This window comes from Rhodamnia argentea, chromosome 6, assembly GCF_020921035.1.
Source record: "Rhodamnia argentea isolate NSW1041297 chromosome 6, ASM2092103v1, whole genome shotgun sequence".
Classification (NCBI taxonomy): domain Eukaryota; kingdom Viridiplantae; phylum Streptophyta; class Magnoliopsida; order Myrtales; family Myrtaceae; genus Rhodamnia; species Rhodamnia argentea.
This window is the reverse complement of record NC_063155.1, coordinates 5,166,025-5,183,785: the sequence shown is the minus strand read 5'-3', so window position 1 is coordinate 5,183,785 and position 17,761 is coordinate 5,166,025. Positions and strand designations below refer to the sequence as shown.

The 17,761-nt window shown below is 42.3% G+C and overlaps 2 protein-coding genes and 1 pseudogene across 4 annotated transcripts; all 3 read right to left on the bottom strand.

Annotated features, from left to right (window-relative positions):
• Nucleotides 1-3,175: 3,175 nt before the first annotated feature.
• LOC115741467 lies at nucleotides 3,176-3,836 on the bottom strand (annotated as a pseudogene).
• Nucleotides 3,837-4,463: 627 nt separating this feature from the next.
• Nucleotides 4,464-7,812, bottom strand: LOC115745209 (chlorophyllase-2-like). Of its 3 annotated transcripts, none has more exons than XM_030680655.2 (3): nucleotides 7,424-7,812; nucleotides 4,649-5,351; nucleotides 4,464-4,596 (listed from the first exon to the last, which is right to left on the bottom strand). In XM_030680655.2, the coding sequence occupies exons 1-2, from the start codon at nucleotides 7,706-7,708 to the stop codon at nucleotides 4,668-4,670; spliced, it is 969 nt and encodes a 322-aa protein (XP_030536515.1). In that variant the 5' UTR covers nucleotides 7,709-7,812; the 3' UTR covers nucleotides 4,464-4,596; nucleotides 4,649-4,667. The 3 variants fall into 3 exon arrangements, with proteins under 3 accessions (XP_030536515.1, XP_030536525.1, XP_030536509.1); XM_030680665.2 differs by having other exon boundaries at nucleotides 4,464-4,608; nucleotides 4,661-5,351; XM_030680649.2 differs by having other exon boundaries at nucleotides 4,464-5,351; nucleotides 7,424-7,811.
• Nucleotides 7,813-11,219: 3,407 nt separating this feature from the next.
• Nucleotides 11,220-15,516, bottom strand: LOC115744303 (VAN3-binding protein-like). Its single transcript, XM_030679411.2, has 7 exons — nucleotides 15,080-15,516; nucleotides 14,467-14,592; nucleotides 12,881-13,325; nucleotides 12,525-12,758; nucleotides 12,109-12,158; nucleotides 11,822-11,879; nucleotides 11,220-11,628 (listed from the first exon to the last, which is right to left on the bottom strand). Exons 1-7 carry the CDS (start codon nucleotides 15,389-15,391, stop codon nucleotides 11,414-11,416), a joined length of 1,440 nt encoding a protein of 479 aa, XP_030535271.1. The 5' UTR covers nucleotides 15,392-15,516; the 3' UTR covers nucleotides 11,220-11,413.
• Between the last annotated feature and the right edge of the window lie 2,245 nt (nucleotides 15,517-17,761).

Here is a 17,761-nt window from a genome sequence, read left to right as displayed (position 1 = left end):
ACAGCCAAAGACCAGCAGTAGACCATTTCAGAATTTTTGGGTGTGTTGCTTATGCCCACGTTCCAGACCAGAAGAGGAAAAAGCTGGATGACAAAGGAGAAAAGACAAATGCATTTTTCTTGGCATTAGTGATCAATCAAAGGCTTATAAGCTTTATGATCCTGTCACCAAAAAAATCATTATCAGTCATGATGTAGTCTTTGATGAAGATTGAACCTGGCCATGGAGCAAGAATAGTGTTGGAGATCATATTCCAGTAGACTTTGATAATGATGAGGAGGAAAGGCAACTACCTACGGAACATGTCCAGCAACCAACATTCACTCAAACTTCCCCAAAAGATGCTCAAAGTCCACTTGTAGTTGAACAACGGCCAGAACGTGTCAAGAGGTGACCCGCATGGATGACTAATTATGAGTAAGTGAAGACCCACTTACACATTTTTGCTTATTTTCCGACTGTGTAAGTGAAGACCCACTTACACATTTTTGCTTATTTTCCGACTGTGATCCCACAGCTTTCCAAGTTTCTGTAAAGCAATCAAGTTTGCGGAATGCAATGGATGAAGAAATTGCGGCCATTGAAAGAAACAATACTTGGGAGTTGACAAATCTTCCTCAAGGGCACAAAACAATTGATGTTAAGTGGGTATACAAGACGGAGTTGAAAGCAAATGGCAAAGTCGACAAGTACAAGACAAGGTTAGTAGCTAAAGGATATAAGCAAGAGTTTGGTGTAGACTATAAAGAAGTCTTTGTATTTGTTGCACGGCATGATACAATCAAATTGGTGATTGCCTTGGCAGTTCAATATCCGTGGCCGATCTTCCAATTGGACATGAAATCAACATGTTTGCATTGTGAGCTATAAGAATAGGCATTTGTTGATCAACCTGCTGGTTATGTGAAGCATGGTAGTGAACATAATGTATATAAACTTAAAAAGGCATTATATGGGCTAAAACAAGCTCCACGGGCTTGGTATAGGGGCATTGATGTGTCTTTTTTCGAAGGAAGGTTTCAAAAAATGTCCATATAAGAATACACTCTTTATTAAAATAGGTAATGGAGGAAAATTGTTTATTGTTTGCTTATATGTGGATGATCTGATTTTTACTGGGAATGATCATGCCATGTTTGACAAGTTTAAGAAGTCCATAACGGTTGAATTTGACATGATTGATCTTGGGATGATGCATTTCTTTCTAGGTATTGAAGTAATCCAATCAGCAGCAGGGATTTTCATTTCTCAAAAGAAATATGTTCAAGAAATTTTAGGCAGGCTTCAAATGAGGAATTGCAATTCTATGAACACCAACTGAGTTTGGTTTGAAGCTTCTGAAATATCCTCAAGGAAGAAAGGTGGACAAAACTCTCTACAAGCAAATTGTGGGAAGTTTGATGTACTTGACTGCAACACGGCCTGACATAATGCATGCTATAAGTCTTATTAGTAGGTACATGGAATACCCAAGAGAGATGCATGTTAAAGCTGCAAAACAAATTTTTCGTTACTTGCAAGGTACTGTTGCTTGTGGGCCGTTTTATGTTGGGTTCAGGAGCTGTTTCATGGTCCTCAAAGAAGCAACCAATTGTTATTTTATCAACAACCGAAGCTGAGTTTGTAGCTGCAACTTGATGTGTCTATCAAGCTATTTGGCTAAGGAAGATACTTGAAGAACTTTAGTTCAAGCGACAAGGAGCAACTTCAATCTACCGTAATCGCAGTTCAGCCATTAAACTCTACAGAAATCCTATTCTACATGGTAGAAGCAAACACATAGATGTGAAGTATCACTTCTTGAGCGATCTTCCGAAGGATGAAGCAATTGATCTCATTTTCTGCAAAAGTAAAGACCAAATTGTGGACATATTCTCTTTGGGTGCCTTGTGCCATTTGATTTGGACGACGAGAAATGATATCCTTTTCAAAAACAAGCCTCTATTTGTACCAGCCTTGCTCAAGCATCTTGTTAAAGTGGTCCGGGATAAAGGGCTCACTTACCATCGCATTGAAGACAACCATCGTAATAGGCGGGTGCAACGCAATTGGGGCATCTCCAAGGCCATTTTTGCAGAAAGTCCGAGCGCCCTTTAGGGTCTGCTTCTAGTTCTTTTGTTGCTCTTGGTCCCGAGCTATTTTTCTAAATTTTGGCCGGTGTTTGGCCATGTTGGTACAGGTTCGGTTTAGTCATGTACCTAGCGCTGCTTCTTTCCTTTGTATTTTGTGTTGGCGTTACACCTTCATACCCCCGAGGACACGCCCATGTGTCCCTTTGGGTTCGAGGTTTTTGTGTTTGGCTTCATTCTTGTACCCAGCGCTTTGAAAAGTTTATATATACTTACTTTACCAAAAAAAAAAAGTTGTGGACATATTCACTAAACCCCTCAAGTTGCATATGTTTCTAAAGCTAAGGAGATTGCTTGGTGTTTGCTCGATGGATTATCCAACTTGAGGGAGGGCATCTATTATGTTTAAACTTAGTGTCTATAACATTAGTTTAAGGGAGGGAATGTTGGCTAGAATCAGTCAACCTAGTTTAGAATTAATCAAAGTTGTTATTTTGTTTAGATTTTACTGTTACAGCCCTAGATTGTGGGAGTTGGTTTCTTTTGTTGTTATTTTGTTGTTATCTGTTAATATCAATGGCTTATTTTAAAAGGTCTGTTCCCAGATGAATAAAGCAAGCAATGAAGCATTTTCCTCCGTCGTCTCTTTCTTTTGCTTTTATCGTCTCTTTCTTTTGCTTTGGTGCATCATACGTAACAATGCCACGCTGTAGGGAAGTTGGAAGAAACGTACTGCGCAAGAGCGAGTCTCCAGACCTCAACAGAGAACCAACACTAGAAGAAAAAGATGACTCAGAGACACCAACAGATACGAGCATTTGCTGCAAGTAGATGACCGGGCACATATGCTGGCTCATATTGAAAGGCAAGCCAGACGATGACTGATAACCGAAGAACCATTCCCTTGAACCAAAACAAACTTTGCTCAAGACTGCACTTGGTTCGCTGAAGAGTGGCCTCCAATTGCCAACCAACTCTCCAGAAATAAACTGTTCATTTTGGATCGGACGATTGATATTTCTTCACAAAAGTACGCAAAAACCTTTGGTCAGAGAAGTTTCAAACAATTTATGATGCCACGCAAAGTGTCAGCAGTTTGTACGGCTTAAACAAATCCTTCACCATCCCAATTTCACAATCGAAACTCCACTTTGATATCCACAGGAGCAATGTCGGGCGCGTCGGTCAGAGCCATCAAGTCTCGATCGTCACCTTCCACATGGTCCCTCAAGAACGCCACCATCACCCCTCCCGCGAACCTCCTCATGGGCTCTCTGGAGCTCCCGCCCTTGCACATGCAGTTCGACAGCCACCCTTTCCACCCCTTGAGCATGTCCATGTGGCCGTACTTCTCTGCGACAAAGTAACAAGCAGGTGGTCGGCACTCCCTGAAGAAATCCGCGGGGCTTAACCCCCTTCGATGCGCCCGCCAGGAGGATCGGGTTCTACTTCTGCTCGCCCATGCCCGACCCAACAACCATTACGGGCATGTTCAGGTCAAGGACTGTGCGACATAGGTGAGGACAGGTGGTGGGGTCTGCTTGCCCTTGTCGATGCCATCGACCGGGTCGATACCGAGCAAAGCTGTGAAGGGTTGATACCGATCAAAGCTGTGAAGGGGAGGGCGAGTGGGGTTGAAGATTTGCCGAGGGCAAGCGCCAAGGCGACTTTGCCTCCACGGCTATGGCCAGTGAGGGCAAGCTTGGCGAGGTTCAAGCGGACCTGGGGTCGGAGGAATGTGCCGAGGCCTAGGGACGACCAGTTCATGGTCGCCACTGCTGCATTGACGTCATCGCCTCATCGTCGGCGTCTACCCCGAACAAGATACGAAGCTGTTGAAGATTAGAAACTTGCTTCAATGAGTCGAACACATCAGAATAATTTGAAAGATTATACCTTTCTCATGTCTATCTTGATGAGAAGGTATATTATGTGGCAAATACTTGACGAGGCAGTGCCACACGATGTAACTAATCAATCAAAATTGAAATCTATAGACACATGCCACCAAGTGTCATGGGAGTAGAGACACAAAAACATCGATGATTGGTCGGGCAATACATCACGTCATCATTGTCATGTGATATATTTGTCACATAAAATACTTTCTCTTGATCTAAGCCTGGTGTATATGTGGCGATTGAGTGTATCGTGTCGGCTGTGTGTTATATATGAATGTAGATTCAATTAATCTCCTAACTAATGTTCACTTATTTTCATTATATTCGGGAAAAAAAAAACAAATGTAATTCATATTTGTTTTCGTCAGCCATTCAAGCAATCAACTTTTGAGAAAACATTTTTCGAATCATTTATTTTCCATAGAACAAACATATACCTATCCACCAATATTTTCCGTGAACTCGTCCATATCCCTTCCTCCGTTGGCCTCAATTACACGAATCCATATTACTTTTTGAAAAATTTAACACACAAACTTTGGGGTATAACAAAGTTTTCCCAAAACTACATGAAATGCACATTTCATCCAAATCAATAATCATCACAACGCCAATTTATCTTCCCTCAAACAGAATCATAACAAAGTATGTATCTTCTCTCCTCCTACGGAAAAGGCCGAAACATACTCGGAAGCTTTCACAGCAGGAACTCGACTTTCTGAAGCTCCACAGGAGCGACCTTATGCCCGTCGTCCCTCAAGCCCATCAAGCCCACGTCGTCGCCTTCCAGATGGGCCCTCAAGAACGCCACCACCACCCCGCCCACGAACCTCCTCATGGGCTCTCTGGCCCTCCCGTTCTTGCACAGGCAGTACGTGGCCTTCCCTCTCAGCCCCTCCGTCTCGTCGTCGAGCATGTCCAAGTGCCCGTACTTCTCAGCGACGAAATAACAAACGGGTGGTCGGCACTCCGCGAAGAAGTCCGCGTGGTTCACGCCCCTCGGCGCGCACGCCGGGAAGAGCGGGTTCTTCCTGATCTCGCCCAGACCCGACCCGACGACCATCACGGGCATGTCGAGATCGAAGGAGCGAGGGACGTAGGTGAGGACGGGAGGCGGGGTCTGCTTGCCCTTGTCCATGCCGTCGACCGGGTCGATGCCGAGCAAGGCCGAGAAGGGGAGGGCGAGCGGGGTCGTCGACTTGCCGAGGGCGAGGGCGAAGGCGGCTTTGCCCCCGCGGCTGTGGCCGGCGACGGCGAGCTTGGCGAGGTTCGGGCGGACTTGAGGCGGGAGGAGGTCGGCGAGGCCTCGGGGAAGCCAGTTCGTGGTCGCTGCGGCGGAGTTGATCTCGTCGGTCGTGTCTGGCCCGGCCACGGTGTATAGCTGACGTTATAACAAAGGCAAAAGAAAATGAAGTCCCAGCCTCTCTTTATTAAATATTTAATCAATTTTGCCTTTTTCGAGAAATTAAATTATATCGAGAAATTAAACATATGGATGGACAACAAATTTCCCTTTTTCGCCTTTTCAAACAAGTTTTAGTAGCTGTGACTTCAAACATAAAGTACAGAGAGATCTAGCATTTTACCCAGGTCCGTGGTTCCATAGACGCTATTAATTGATGTAGTGAACGAGACGACTTTACATGTATTCGCAGAATCAATCAAGTCCGCTCGAGATTCAGATCCTCGTATGGAAAAATTTAAGTCTAATTGACCCGAGAAAGAATCGACATTGTTCGTTGTCTAATCAAGAATCGAGAATCACTATGGAGTTGAGCGAGAGCATGCTTTATCAATTTAATTGAATTAAGATAGATGAACTATAGCTTATTTAAAATTCCCTACACTAAACAGCTCGTATAGTTCACTTGCTTAATACCCATTTATAGTCTTTAACATACCAATTTATCATATATATCATATGTTGTTCTGATTTTGTTAATTAGCCAATCCCCTTGTTTGGTCCATTAGATTCAGGTCAATGTGAACATGTAAAAGAGTTCACTCTCGACAAGGACAAAAGCAAAGAAAAACGCTTACACTCCCCTCCAAAATAAGAACAAGCCAGCAAAATGCCAATAGCCAAAAAGAGAGAAAAGGATAGGAAGGCAAAACAGTCAACAAAACCATAATGAGAAAACGAAAGCTTTTCTTGTCCAACATCTTATTATCCTTCTCCACCAAGTTATCTAATGAGTAGGAATCCAAAGCCAACTCTCTGAAGTCCTTTTGAGAATTGGGCTTTTGTCTCATTTTGTGTGGTCGCAGTTGTCTATTTTAGTCGTGCCTCGATCTGTCGAATGGGCAAGTGTTCGACTGATAAATCGCGCTAACATAACGATCTTGATCGTCATCGAATAGTTTAACATTAATGGATTGCTCAAGTGGTAAGCGTATTCGTCTTCTTGATCAAGTCAAGGCCTAAATTCAAAGATCACATTTGTGCATTCTTTTGAGACCGTCCCTAAGAGCACAGATCTGTGTGTCTCCATTGATTACTCAGTGTGTGTAAAACAGGAGCACTTGGTGCTAAAAAATTTCCAAATACCACGTTGATATTAAAAAAAATTAATTTAAATTTTTAGACTAGCTGACAGCTGTCCGCCAAATTTTGAAGACAAAAACCTTGTACACGCTCGCAACATGACACAAAACAAAGGGCACCTGGGTGGACATTGATTTTGGGTGCTTATAACATGTTATTATACTTAGTGGAATCAATTTATCATTGCTTTTTAATGAAGGCTGTTAAAGAGTTTCTCATTGCCAAGTTAAATTTAAGGACCGTGGATTTCTTTGAAGAATTTAAGTATAATCTTATGACTGGACCCTTGAATGTAAAACCGAACATGTGAACATCTCGTGCATGGAATTTCTATTAACGCATTGGCAAAACGATAAAAATTCCAAATTTCACACGTTGTGATGTGGAATATGGTAAAAAGTCTCAAAAAAGTCTCAAATCTTTTGCATTTACATTAATTGAATCAATTCAACTAATTTTCGTCGAAAATCACTAACGTAAACATCAATTGTCATACATATTGAAGCTGACGTAGATATTTTTAATATTATTTTACATTATAAATTATATTTTTAAAAAACCAAAAAATACTTAAAAATATTTAAAAAATCTTAATCGACGGTCGCGCTAGCGATTTCAAGTTATTTTACCCTAAGGAGAAAATCATAAAAAGAATGAGTGGAGATTTTTCTGATTGCTTGACTCCATTTGTCTTCCAGAGACTCGTTTTCCCAAGTGTAAAATTGCTATGATTAAGATAATAAATCGAGTCAATCCATGAAATTCAAATCGATCTCACCCCCAACTCAAGACGCAACACTGTTTTTCCATCTCGGCTCCCTCGTCTAAAGTTCTTCGTCCGCCGCGGAAAAAGACGCAAATCATATGGAAGAGAGAGAGAGAGAGAGAGCGAAATTAATGGGGCCGACCTGAGGGGCGACGACGACGAACCCGTGAGACGAGACGTGCCGGATGAGCTGCGAGTAGAAGGAGTTGTAGAGGAGATAGCCGTGGAGGAACACCAGCACCGGGAATTCCCCGGCATCCTCCGCCGGAAACGCGATCAGGAGAGGCTTCGGAGGCGGATCAGCGGGAGCGCACGACGACGACGACGGCGGCTGCGTCGCCGAGGCCTCGACTCTCCGGAGCGCCGCCTTGTACTTGCCCGTCTCGAACACGTCGCTAGCGGTGGTTGTAAAGGAAGAGGAAGGCATGATTTCACTCGGAATGTTTTGTCACTCTTCTTCCTTTCTTCTATGTACTGAGTTCTTACAGCGAGAGGTGGATAAGTGCCGCCCTATGTGTTGCCTTTGCAGCCTCTCAGCTTCCCAAAAAAAAAAAAAATTCAATTGGGTCTTGATATTTCTTGAAAAACTATTGATGGGCTAGATTGGCCCGTGGGCCGTGTTAGGGTTTTAGCACCAATTTTTCAGTTTGTATGAAACACTACGAACTCCAGTCTATTTCAATTTCGCAAAGAGGTTGCGGATGGACATCATTTGCTATTTTCATCGCCGGTCGATGACACGTGTCAACGAGTTCTCGAGTATCGAAATCGAGTCGGGGAAATTATGGACCTTTTACAGATGTGACATAGTTTGAGACCCGATAATACGATAGAGAATACACGTTCAATAGTTGCGGTCCTTAATTTCTTTTCATTTATGGCGCATTTGATCTTTCGTCATGAGTTCATCCCACCTAATCAAATGCAAGATTTTTAGAAAAAAAAAAAAAAAAAAATTTAAAGAAAGAATTTTCTATTGGATCTCTTACAAAGAAGTACAAGAATTCTTCCAAAGGAAGTGTTTCGACGAGGGATTTGGATTTTGCTTATGGGTTTCGCGTGATTTTTATTCTGTAACCTTCTCCTTTTTTAATCGCCTTTAAAATGCGACTTTTATTTTTTATTTTTTTTTTGTAGGAAATCATAACTCTATCAAAGTATACAAATATTGAAATTAAAATATATGCGTGTTTTTCTTAATGTTTTTATCTTTAAAATTTTGAAAGGAAAAAGTGTTTTTTTTTTTTCAAGTTGAACCAAACGAGATGTTCTATTTGCTTATGGGGTGACCATGGGCCTTGAGGGCCGGGCCACGTAACAATTTTTAATATAAGTTAGAAAAACCAAATGATGGTTGAAATGAACTTTAATTTAGACTCCGTTTGTTCCGCAAAAAATAAATGAATGATTTCAAGAAATATTTTCCTGAAAATGATCGCATGTATCACTTGAAATAATTGGCCAAATAAAAATATTTACTTTACATTACATCCTAAACTTTTGGGATTTTTATTTAGATAGCCTCCTTAAAACATGGACTCGATTCTATAAAAGGGATTTCTCTTGTCAAAATCACAGCTTAATTAAATTTAGTTCCTAAATTTTGAGAAAATTAAATTTATCTCACGGTCGCAAGATGTATTAGCTGGTCTATCTCAAACTACTGAGTTGGAAACGGTTTTCGGAGGGCGGATAGAGAAATTCGTGCATCCGAACAAATCTTACGGATTGATATCGGTCGCCTCACTACAGTAGAGAGATCGAATGCAACATGAGATTTACTATAGAATCAACTTCGAAATTTCTTCCTGTGAGATGTTCCAAAATCCAAAATTGCCGAAAGCTTTTAGGGTTTTAGTGCAAATTTCAATTTCACCTTTGGTACTATTATGAGAGTAATTAGTGTAACAGCATCTTACTCTACTCTATAAGGAATAAAAAAAAAATTCTAGAGCTTTGCTTTAGAATTGTTACACCCGCCAATCCTAATCTCTCCACCACCCTCCATCCACCATGCTACCGGACGGCTCCACCGTCTCCGCCAACCTCCGCCACTCCCGGGCAGTCGAAACCTTAGATCGAGGCCATCGCAAGGCAATCTCGATTTGGTCATGAGTCACCACACAACTTCGAATTGAGGCCCTTGACTTCCACAAGCTACAACCGATGGCTGATAATTGCAAAAGCGTATTGGAGTAGCCTACATTATCCATTCCATCCCAAAAGGAGGGAATGAACATCAAATGATTTGTCAATAATGATTAAACTGATACATTCATTCAAAAAGAAAGCCTTTAAATCTCATATTCTCTATTTTTTTCATCACTTAATTTTATATGCTCGAACTTGGAGTTCCTTTATTCTCCATCTTTTACCAGTTCCTATCGCCACCCTTTATTCGGAAAGGTCAAAAAGCGAGGGGGTGATTGCAAAAAGGAAGAAAAGATTGGGGAAGAATTCAGGGTCAGAAAACAAAAAGAAGGGCAAAATTGGGGGTGCGGGAGAGAAAACCAGTGAGCCCACCATTATCTTTCGCCCACCAAAAGTGAGGGGCAAGGGGGAAGAATTGGTGCCCATCATTTACGAAAATAGCATCGTTACATCCCATAATTCTCAGCTTTTTGTTCTTATTACTATTATCTTAATCAAGGGCAAAAGTGTACTTTTGCATATAATTATCTTCTTTCCTCTCAATTTCTTTCCCTTCACTGACAAATCAATTTGCTCAGCTCACGTTTCTTTCACTTAGGTTTTCTCCACTCTCTCCTAATTGTCGTACACATATATAGATAGGTATGGATTGCACCCATTGCCAAAATACTAACGCGGCATGTGGAAATAGTTCTTTTTCGATCCTTGTAGATGGATTAAAGACCGCCGACCAAGTAATTGTTCCGTGGTCCAGGACCAGTTTGCAAGTGACAGTTCCCCTACTCTATTATCGATCTCGGAAAACCTTGATTAGTCCGTGAAAGATGGACCCGAGTGTGGTTCATCGCCGATCTTGGGCTTCCCCACTCGCAACTGATGGGGCTATGTTGACGGGCTCTCCTAACACGCGGTTAGTGTTTTGTTACCGCCTTAAGCCGAACATTTCCAGCTGTATTCCACTTAGAGCCTATTTGGTTGCAGTATGCATTGGGTCACCTAACTCAACTTTGCATCATCACATAAGCGGAAACCTAAACGCGCCCCTAATTTGGCAATTAGAGAAAGATTAAGGAAAGATCCGGTATTGTCGTTTCCCACGTAAACAAACCGCAGAAAATATAGATTTTAGGTTGACTATGGTGATCCACTGTCAGAATCCAAGTGCCAAAACAAGACAAAGAAACACTAACAACGTCAAACATTCCCCTGAATGTTCTTGAGCTAAACCTAAACATTCATGTCCAAAGTCCAAACCAATCATACTTAATACATTTTAAAAACATGTGGTCACCACCAAGCACAAATTAAAAAATTAGCATAATCCCATTGTGCATGACAGATGAACACAAAAGCCCCTCAGAGAATCCAAAAAAAGCCAAAATCTCTCTCACTCTCTCCCTATAATATTCTTTCCTTAAATGAGACTCTTCCTCCACTTTTTTGACTGCCCTAGTCCAAGACCCTCCTTTTTTTTTTTTCTTCCCATTACGGCGAAAGAACAAGGACATTCCGATCACATGGTCTCCCTTTTGCTTTCACAGACCACATATCTCACTTTTTTAACTTTTGTCCAAATTTCAGAGTAGGACAGAAGATTAAAGGGAAGACAGAATTGTGGACTTTGCCTTAATCTTTGTCCGGACCACAAACAAACAAGAAGGCCTAATCTCATTGCATCATTCCCCAATTCATGTAGAGGCTTGGTTCTGGATTAAAGCATTTGACATTCTAGAAAGAGCCCCTCATTCAGAAAAAATATGATATAATAGAGGAAAACCCAGCAGAAGAATTAGGAACTTAGGGAGAACCCCAGATGGAATTTTGCCATTAAATTCCTCGTTTTTACATTAGAAAAACCAGAAGGAAAAATGAAAAAAAAAGACCCCAATCCAAATCTAAGAAGGCTCTTACATACTCCCCTTCCTGGGACTAAAAAACCCTGCAGATTATAAAGATTCAATCCCCCAACCGCACGAACTTTTCAAATTCTATGTCTATTGCTTCGGTCGGCGACAATGGAGAGGAGCCTGGCCACGCCCTGAGTCCAGTTATCATAGTCCCTCTGGCTCGAGCACTCGAACTCCACAACCCCCCTCGTCACGGTCTTCAGCCCAAAGTATCTCCGGTTCTCGCCGCCCTCGAGCAAGTGACGGCCTGGCCAGGCCGGCATGTCCTTAATCACTTCCAAGACCACATCTGCAGGGGAGAAAATTTTCAAACAGGTTCGGGATAAAAGATAAAAAGCAAAAGACGAATCCTTTTTTATCTTCTCTCACTTTAGCGCAGAATTGGATTGAGCTTTCGCAAATCCCCAAATAGAAGAGACCCACGTCCACTCTCAGTGTTTCACACTATCATTAGAGAGAGACAAAAGCAATCAAAGACTCACTCTTTTTCTTCTTTGTGATGGTCCCAGCAACGTGCCTGCTCTTCATCTTCAGCATCACCTGTGCAAAAGAGGAGGATTTTATAGAGACCAAAGGTAAAAAAGTAGTGCAAGCAGATCCATTTATTCCATCATCATCTTCAGATATTTTCACTTTTGGTCTTGTCCTGCATCTTTTAGACCATCTCTTCACACTTTCAAAGCTACAAAAGTCTAATCTATGCCCAATTATTGAGTCATCTCATTGAGCACAAAGCCATAAAGCAGAAGCTTCCAAATATGCCAATTACCTGATTGAATCTGTTTATGTAAACAGAGACTATCTTCCAGTGAAGATCACCTGCATTCAACAGGGAAAATCACATCACCAAAGAGTCTGCAAACGGGTTGTCAATCATCGACCCAATGCAGCAACTAACAAACGAAGAAAACAGGTGTAAATGTGAATAATTCGCCCCCGAACATATTGCATAATGACCTTCGAACAACTCAACGACAATTCCTTCAATTGTAACAGCCTAAATGACTTGAGTATTCGCCACACTATGCATGAACCTACGCCATGAGATTCCTTGTGACTAGAAACTACCAATTTCAGTCATTAACAGAGGACCCAACAATCCACATAGCTAATTTTATCAAGCAGATGCAAGCAAAAAAATTATGTTTGTACTGGACCCAATAAGTTCGAGCTGCTTTTTATTACCCTTGCGAGTGCGCTTAAGAAGCTCGCATCCTCTGGCTAGCCACTCCCTGCTGCAGATTCCTAGGAAATTCTCTTCTGGGACGAGTTCGTCGCTGTTACTGCTGTTCGAACTACAATTGGTGAGGCTAGCGCCGCCGGCGCCACCTCCGATCCCTTTCTCCACCGGAATAACCGATGCTATGTTCCACACCTCCTTCAACGTCCTTGCCCTCAATGTCGCTGCCCCACGTAGAGCTGGGGAACCAGGGCCAGATCCACCCAGGTCAATTCCATTCCATCATTTCGAAATCACTACCTAACAGAAATTCATAACTAAATTCTTGACTCAAAAGATTGAATCCAGAATGTTTTTATACCTGTAGCTGCGCCTGCGGTTAAGGTCATGATATCCCCGGCCGACCGGACATTTACAGCAGAGCTGACGACTGCAGCAAGGTGCTCTCTCTCAGCCCCCATCGCCTCAGCAGCCTCGACACACTGCGCAGCCACCAGGGTCGCGGCCGAGGCGACCGCCAGGTCTGTCTTCGCCATCTGCTCATCCTTGCCCGACCCGGACGAGGAGGCCGTGGCGGCCGCAATGGCGGCAACCGCAGCGGCGACCCCTGCGACAGAGATGGCAGCATGGAGCTGGGCGTTCTGGGCCCGGGCCTCCTCTTTCTTCTTCTCCCTACGGTCCTTCAACCACCTACCCACCGTCTTGCCACCGCCGCCAACCACAACTGCTCCGCCGCCTCCTCCTCCACCCCCTGGCGTGGAGGCCCTGAACTGGTGGACATTGAGGGGGTTGTTCGGCCGGCAAATCTGCATGGAAGGATGATTGAGGGTCGCCCATTCCATGGAAATATCGCATTCAAGCCCTTAAACTATAACAAAGCCTCCTCCTTTCCCCAACTATAACAAATTCTGTTCCTTTCTAGTTCAAATGGTTATTGCTCGTGCACGTGGACATTGCCATCATGGACATCGGCCATGGAACGATCAGTTTTTTGGCTATAATTAGCGACGGGCCAGCGAAGAAAAGTCGTGAAGTGGCACGCGGGGCTGTGAACGCACCGCCAACCCCCTTCATTTCAACATTCTATCTTTTATTGGGGGTGGGTCCATAAATAAATCCATTAATGCGACCAAGTTTGAGAGATGAACATAATTGAGTAAAGAGTCTGATGAGTGGCTCTACGCACCCGTACATTAATGTTCCACCAAATGCTTGCTACAACACCTAACAAATCCTCCGTACTTCACAGAGAATGAAAAAATTTCAGATCTTGTCTTGCCTTCTCGACCAGTTCAGCCATACCAGAGAGAGGGAGACAGAGAGACATTAAACTAATGATCCGAGTAAACAGTAAACACCCAGAATTCTGTGGCACCCAAGAGAAGTTGAGACTTTTCTTTTCTAGAAAAAGTGTGGAAACCACCAAAAAGAAAAGAAAATTGAAAAGAGGAGCGAGATTTATTGCATTGAGAAAAGAGAAGCATCACAGTTCCAGGTCTACTCAATCCGAGTGCAATTAAGTGGAGGGTGGCTTCGATTAAAGCAAAAGCTGGTCACTTGTTTCGCGCTGTGGTTCTTTCCTCTCCCAGTCGAGTCAGTACAGCCAGAGCCTTCGTGCTTCCCATCCCAAGATTACAATAAACGGAAAAGAAAAAACGAAAACTTGGGTCGTGTCGAATTTCGATTCGTGCTCTGTTCTCCCTAACCATGCTAAAAATGTTTTCTTTTCAAGTTGGAATTCAAGTTTCTCCACATCTGTTAACGGAGGGGGGAAGAGATCGCGTCGGTTCGCTTCTAAGGAAATATTCAAAAGCGAAGCGAAGAACAGAGCCAGTGAGCATGGGAGGGGCTTTTTCATTTGGGTCAGAACCAACCATAAGAGTGAAGGAGTGTCAAAAATAGAGCGAGCACGGCAAAAGGGCCAAAAAATAAAAACCAAAAACTGACCTTGGGGTCGTCGATTTCGGAGGGAGAGACAGGCGGGCTGTCGGTTAGGGAGCCGCAGCTCTGAGCCCCGTTGAGTGGTCCACTGCTGTGAGAGAGCCTCCCTGAAGTTCTTGGTGACACCTCTTGCTGTAAAAATCGCCAAGGCCAAATAAAAAAAATTGTTATCTTTGCTTTTGGGTTTGTAGAGATGATCGAAATGATGAAGGAGATGAACGGGAAAGAAGGGTCGCGTGCGTTTGATGAGAGAGTGCAGAGAAAGTTGAGCTTACGTGAAGTTTGAGGGAATTACCAAAAATAGGAGTAGTTTCAGAAACTGGGTCTCACGGAGAAACGCAATAAACGATTGCGTGTGATGATCTTGAGGTAAAAGCCAAAGAAGATGGAGATTGATTCATGATTTCAGAGAGAGAATAGAGCAATTTTCTGCTATCAAAAGAAAAACAGAGCACTTTTTGGGCTAAATGAGACAAGCACGGATAAGTTAAACCACAAGAAATGTTGCAATGCGAGTGACATCACTTCACAAGACAAACCAAAAAAGAAAGAGCCCCAAAAAAAAAAACACACGAAAACTCTCAAGCCATGCTTGAGTTTTTCTTAGGGGAGCACTCACCGACTGAGACATGATTCGCTCCATGACCATCTGGGACGTCTCGGAGGAAGCGAAGGAGAAGGGGTTGCCGGAGCAAGTGGCGCCCTCCTCGAGCTCGCCGGCTAGATCCTCCGGAATCGCCCCGCCACCGTTGACAACGCCGCCGCCGGGGGCCTTGGGGAGCGCCATTGGGGGCGGTGCGAGGGCCTTGGACACTTCCAGGGCCGAGACGCTCCACGAGCGGGAGAGGAACTCCATGGGCTCGAACGGCGTCTCCGGCGGCCGGAAGAAGATGGGGTCGTGCCGCCACTGCTCCGCCACCGGCTTCTCCATGGAAGGAGCTCGAGGTCGACCTTTGATGGCGACTCTGCCGAGAGAGCGTGTGTGTGTGTGGTTTTTTGTGTACTTGGTGATCAGAGCCTGCGCGGGGTTGTGCTCTGAAGGGAGAGAGCGACGGAGGAGCCGGCGTGTCAGCTTGCGTTTATATAGCCTTTTAAGCATACGAAACGAAGGCATCTTTTTCTTTTTTTTCGTTTATTATTTTTTTTCTTATTTTTGCTGCTCTTGTTTTAACTTTTACTTTTTCATGTTTCTTTTTGTTTCATGGGACTCTGTCGTGTCTTTTTCGATTTCCTCCTCCTTTTGCGAATTTCTTTTTCATCAACGACGAGCAAATGTCAGGTAGTAAATTCCCAACTTGGGAAATAATTTGTTCATTAATAATCAGAAATTATTTCGGATGGTTTAAATCTGAAATTATTTGAGCAGGTAAATTAATAAATTTTTTTTTGTAAAATCAATGATTTTCCATTACCCGCTTTTTCAATAAAGCCAAGACTGGCTATTTGATGGGTTAAATTGAATTTGGTTTGCGGCACGAACGACAAAACTTTTAGAGCAAAATTTAACTTTCATAAGTGCATCCGGAGCGAAATTCCGTTTGATTATGCAATTTTATTTTTTTACTTTTGGAGGATTTTTTTTTTTTTTTGCTCGAGAAGTAGTTTTCGAGCCACTTGAAGAAGTAGAAAAAATTTACTTCTTCCCATAAATGAAAAAAATCAATTTCTAGCCAAGAATTGATTTTTAGAGCATAAGCGAAATAAACTAAAATCTAGATAGAAATATCGTGCCCATCTAAAACGGGATAATGAAACTCACGAGAACATTCTCCGAAAAATGTCGGATGTAAAATTAGGGTTTGATCCTTCCGGTTTAAGAAAACCTTATGACTTTACAAATCGTAAAAGGAAGACTATTCGTGGCTTCAAATAAATACGAACGTCGATATCTACTATAAAGCGAAAATTGAACTGCAAAAGGTAAAAGTAGATACATAGATACGAAATTGAGAGCTAAAGCCATTCCAATCATGAGATGCTTTTATTCAGGTTAGATTTCGGGCGACCAAAAAGACTAAAGGTTGCATACTATCGCGTTTCGGTTGTCATCGTGAATTTTACGATGAATTACGAGAGTGGATAACATTAATTTATCGAAACAGCTTTGTTTTCTCTCTAAATAAGTACATAGATAAAGCACAAATTCAAAACCCACTTTTCACAGATAGGATTTAAATTACTGATGAACGTGAGTCTATTGATCTCATACCATCAATCCAATGTGCACTATGTTCATTGAAAATTGGTCGTGGAATTATGTTTTTCAATCCATCTTCATCTTCGGTCCTTTGACTCGTCTTATATTTTATTATGAGAAAAATTACCCAAAAAAAAAAATCCTAAACCTATTTAAACTTTTTTCTTCGCCAATTAAGTCTTAAATCTTTTGCATTTGTGTCAATTAAGTCTAATTTTTCGATCGGCGCTAGCGTGGCATTCTCGACGCCGACGTGAATAATTTTTAATAATATTTACCTAATTCTTCAATTTTTTTCCCTGTTTTCTCTTTCTTCCTACTATGGCCCGACCAAGCGGGGGCCACGAAGCCCTCGCCAACCACAATAGGAAGAAAGTGATATATAAAGAAAACTACAAGAAAAAAAATATAAAATATTATTAAAAATGTCTCCAAATCGGGCGCAAGATACTACATCAATGTCGGCCAGCTAATGGACTGAATTGACACAAATATAAAAGATTTATGACTTGATTGATTAAAAAAAAATTAGTATTGAGTTAGCACGATTATAATAGATCTATGGTTTTTTCAGTAATTTGTTCTTCTATTTGGCAATCTTCGAAGCTCGAGATTGTGGTGTATGCCAATTTTTCGTGATTTTAGTAGTTGGTATTTCGACGAGCGTGCTATGAACTTAGGTATTATATACCAATTACGAATGCTAGATGTTTTCCTAACATCAAGGAAATAGAGAGACGATCCTTGCCAAGTCCAAATCAAAAAACCGTGCAAGTGTGCATGCAATTCCTTGGAATCAGAGTTTACTGTTGGATAATAAATGAAGTTGCCCCGTCGCTTGCGACTTTGGGAAAGTTGCTGAGTTCTGTTAAACACTAGATTGATGGAGAAAAACAAAATTATAACGTCAATGAACTTAAAAGTAAAAATCATAATGTCAAAATGAATCCCGATAACAAAGAGAACTGTTTGAAGAATCAAATAGAGCGATATACGGAGTCAAAATATCACATTGCGTCTCAATCTTCGAGTGAACATATTTGGATGAAATGCAAGCGAAACAGGCGTAAGGTGATCTCGTCTTCTCCTCTGCCGTCTATGGCG

What these genes read in the sequence shown, in the direction of transcription:
- LOC115744303 (XM_030679411.2), bottom strand. Translation starts at nt 15,391, where the DNA reads ATGGAGAAGCCGGTGGCGGAGCAGTGGCGGCACGACCCCATCTTCTTC. An exon ending in AGCGAATCATGTCTCAGTCG is followed by an intron (nt 14,593 to 15,079) that starts GTGAGTGCTCCC and finishes CGATTTTTACAG; the next exon opens with CAAGAGGTGTCACCAAGAAC. An exon ending in CATCACAAAGAAGAAAAAGA is followed by an intron (nt 11,629 to 11,821) that starts GTGAGTCTTTGA and finishes TCTCCCCTGCAG; the next exon opens with ATGTGGTCTTGGAAGTGATT.
- LOC115745209 (XM_030680655.2), bottom strand. Translation starts at nt 7,708, where the DNA reads ATGCCTTCCTCTTCCTTTACAACCACCGCTAGCGACGTGTTCGAGACG. An exon ending in TCGTCGTCGTCGCCCCTCAG is followed by an intron (nt 5,352 to 7,423) that starts GTCGGCCCCATT and finishes TTATAACGTCAG; the next exon opens with CTATACACCGTGGCCGGGCC.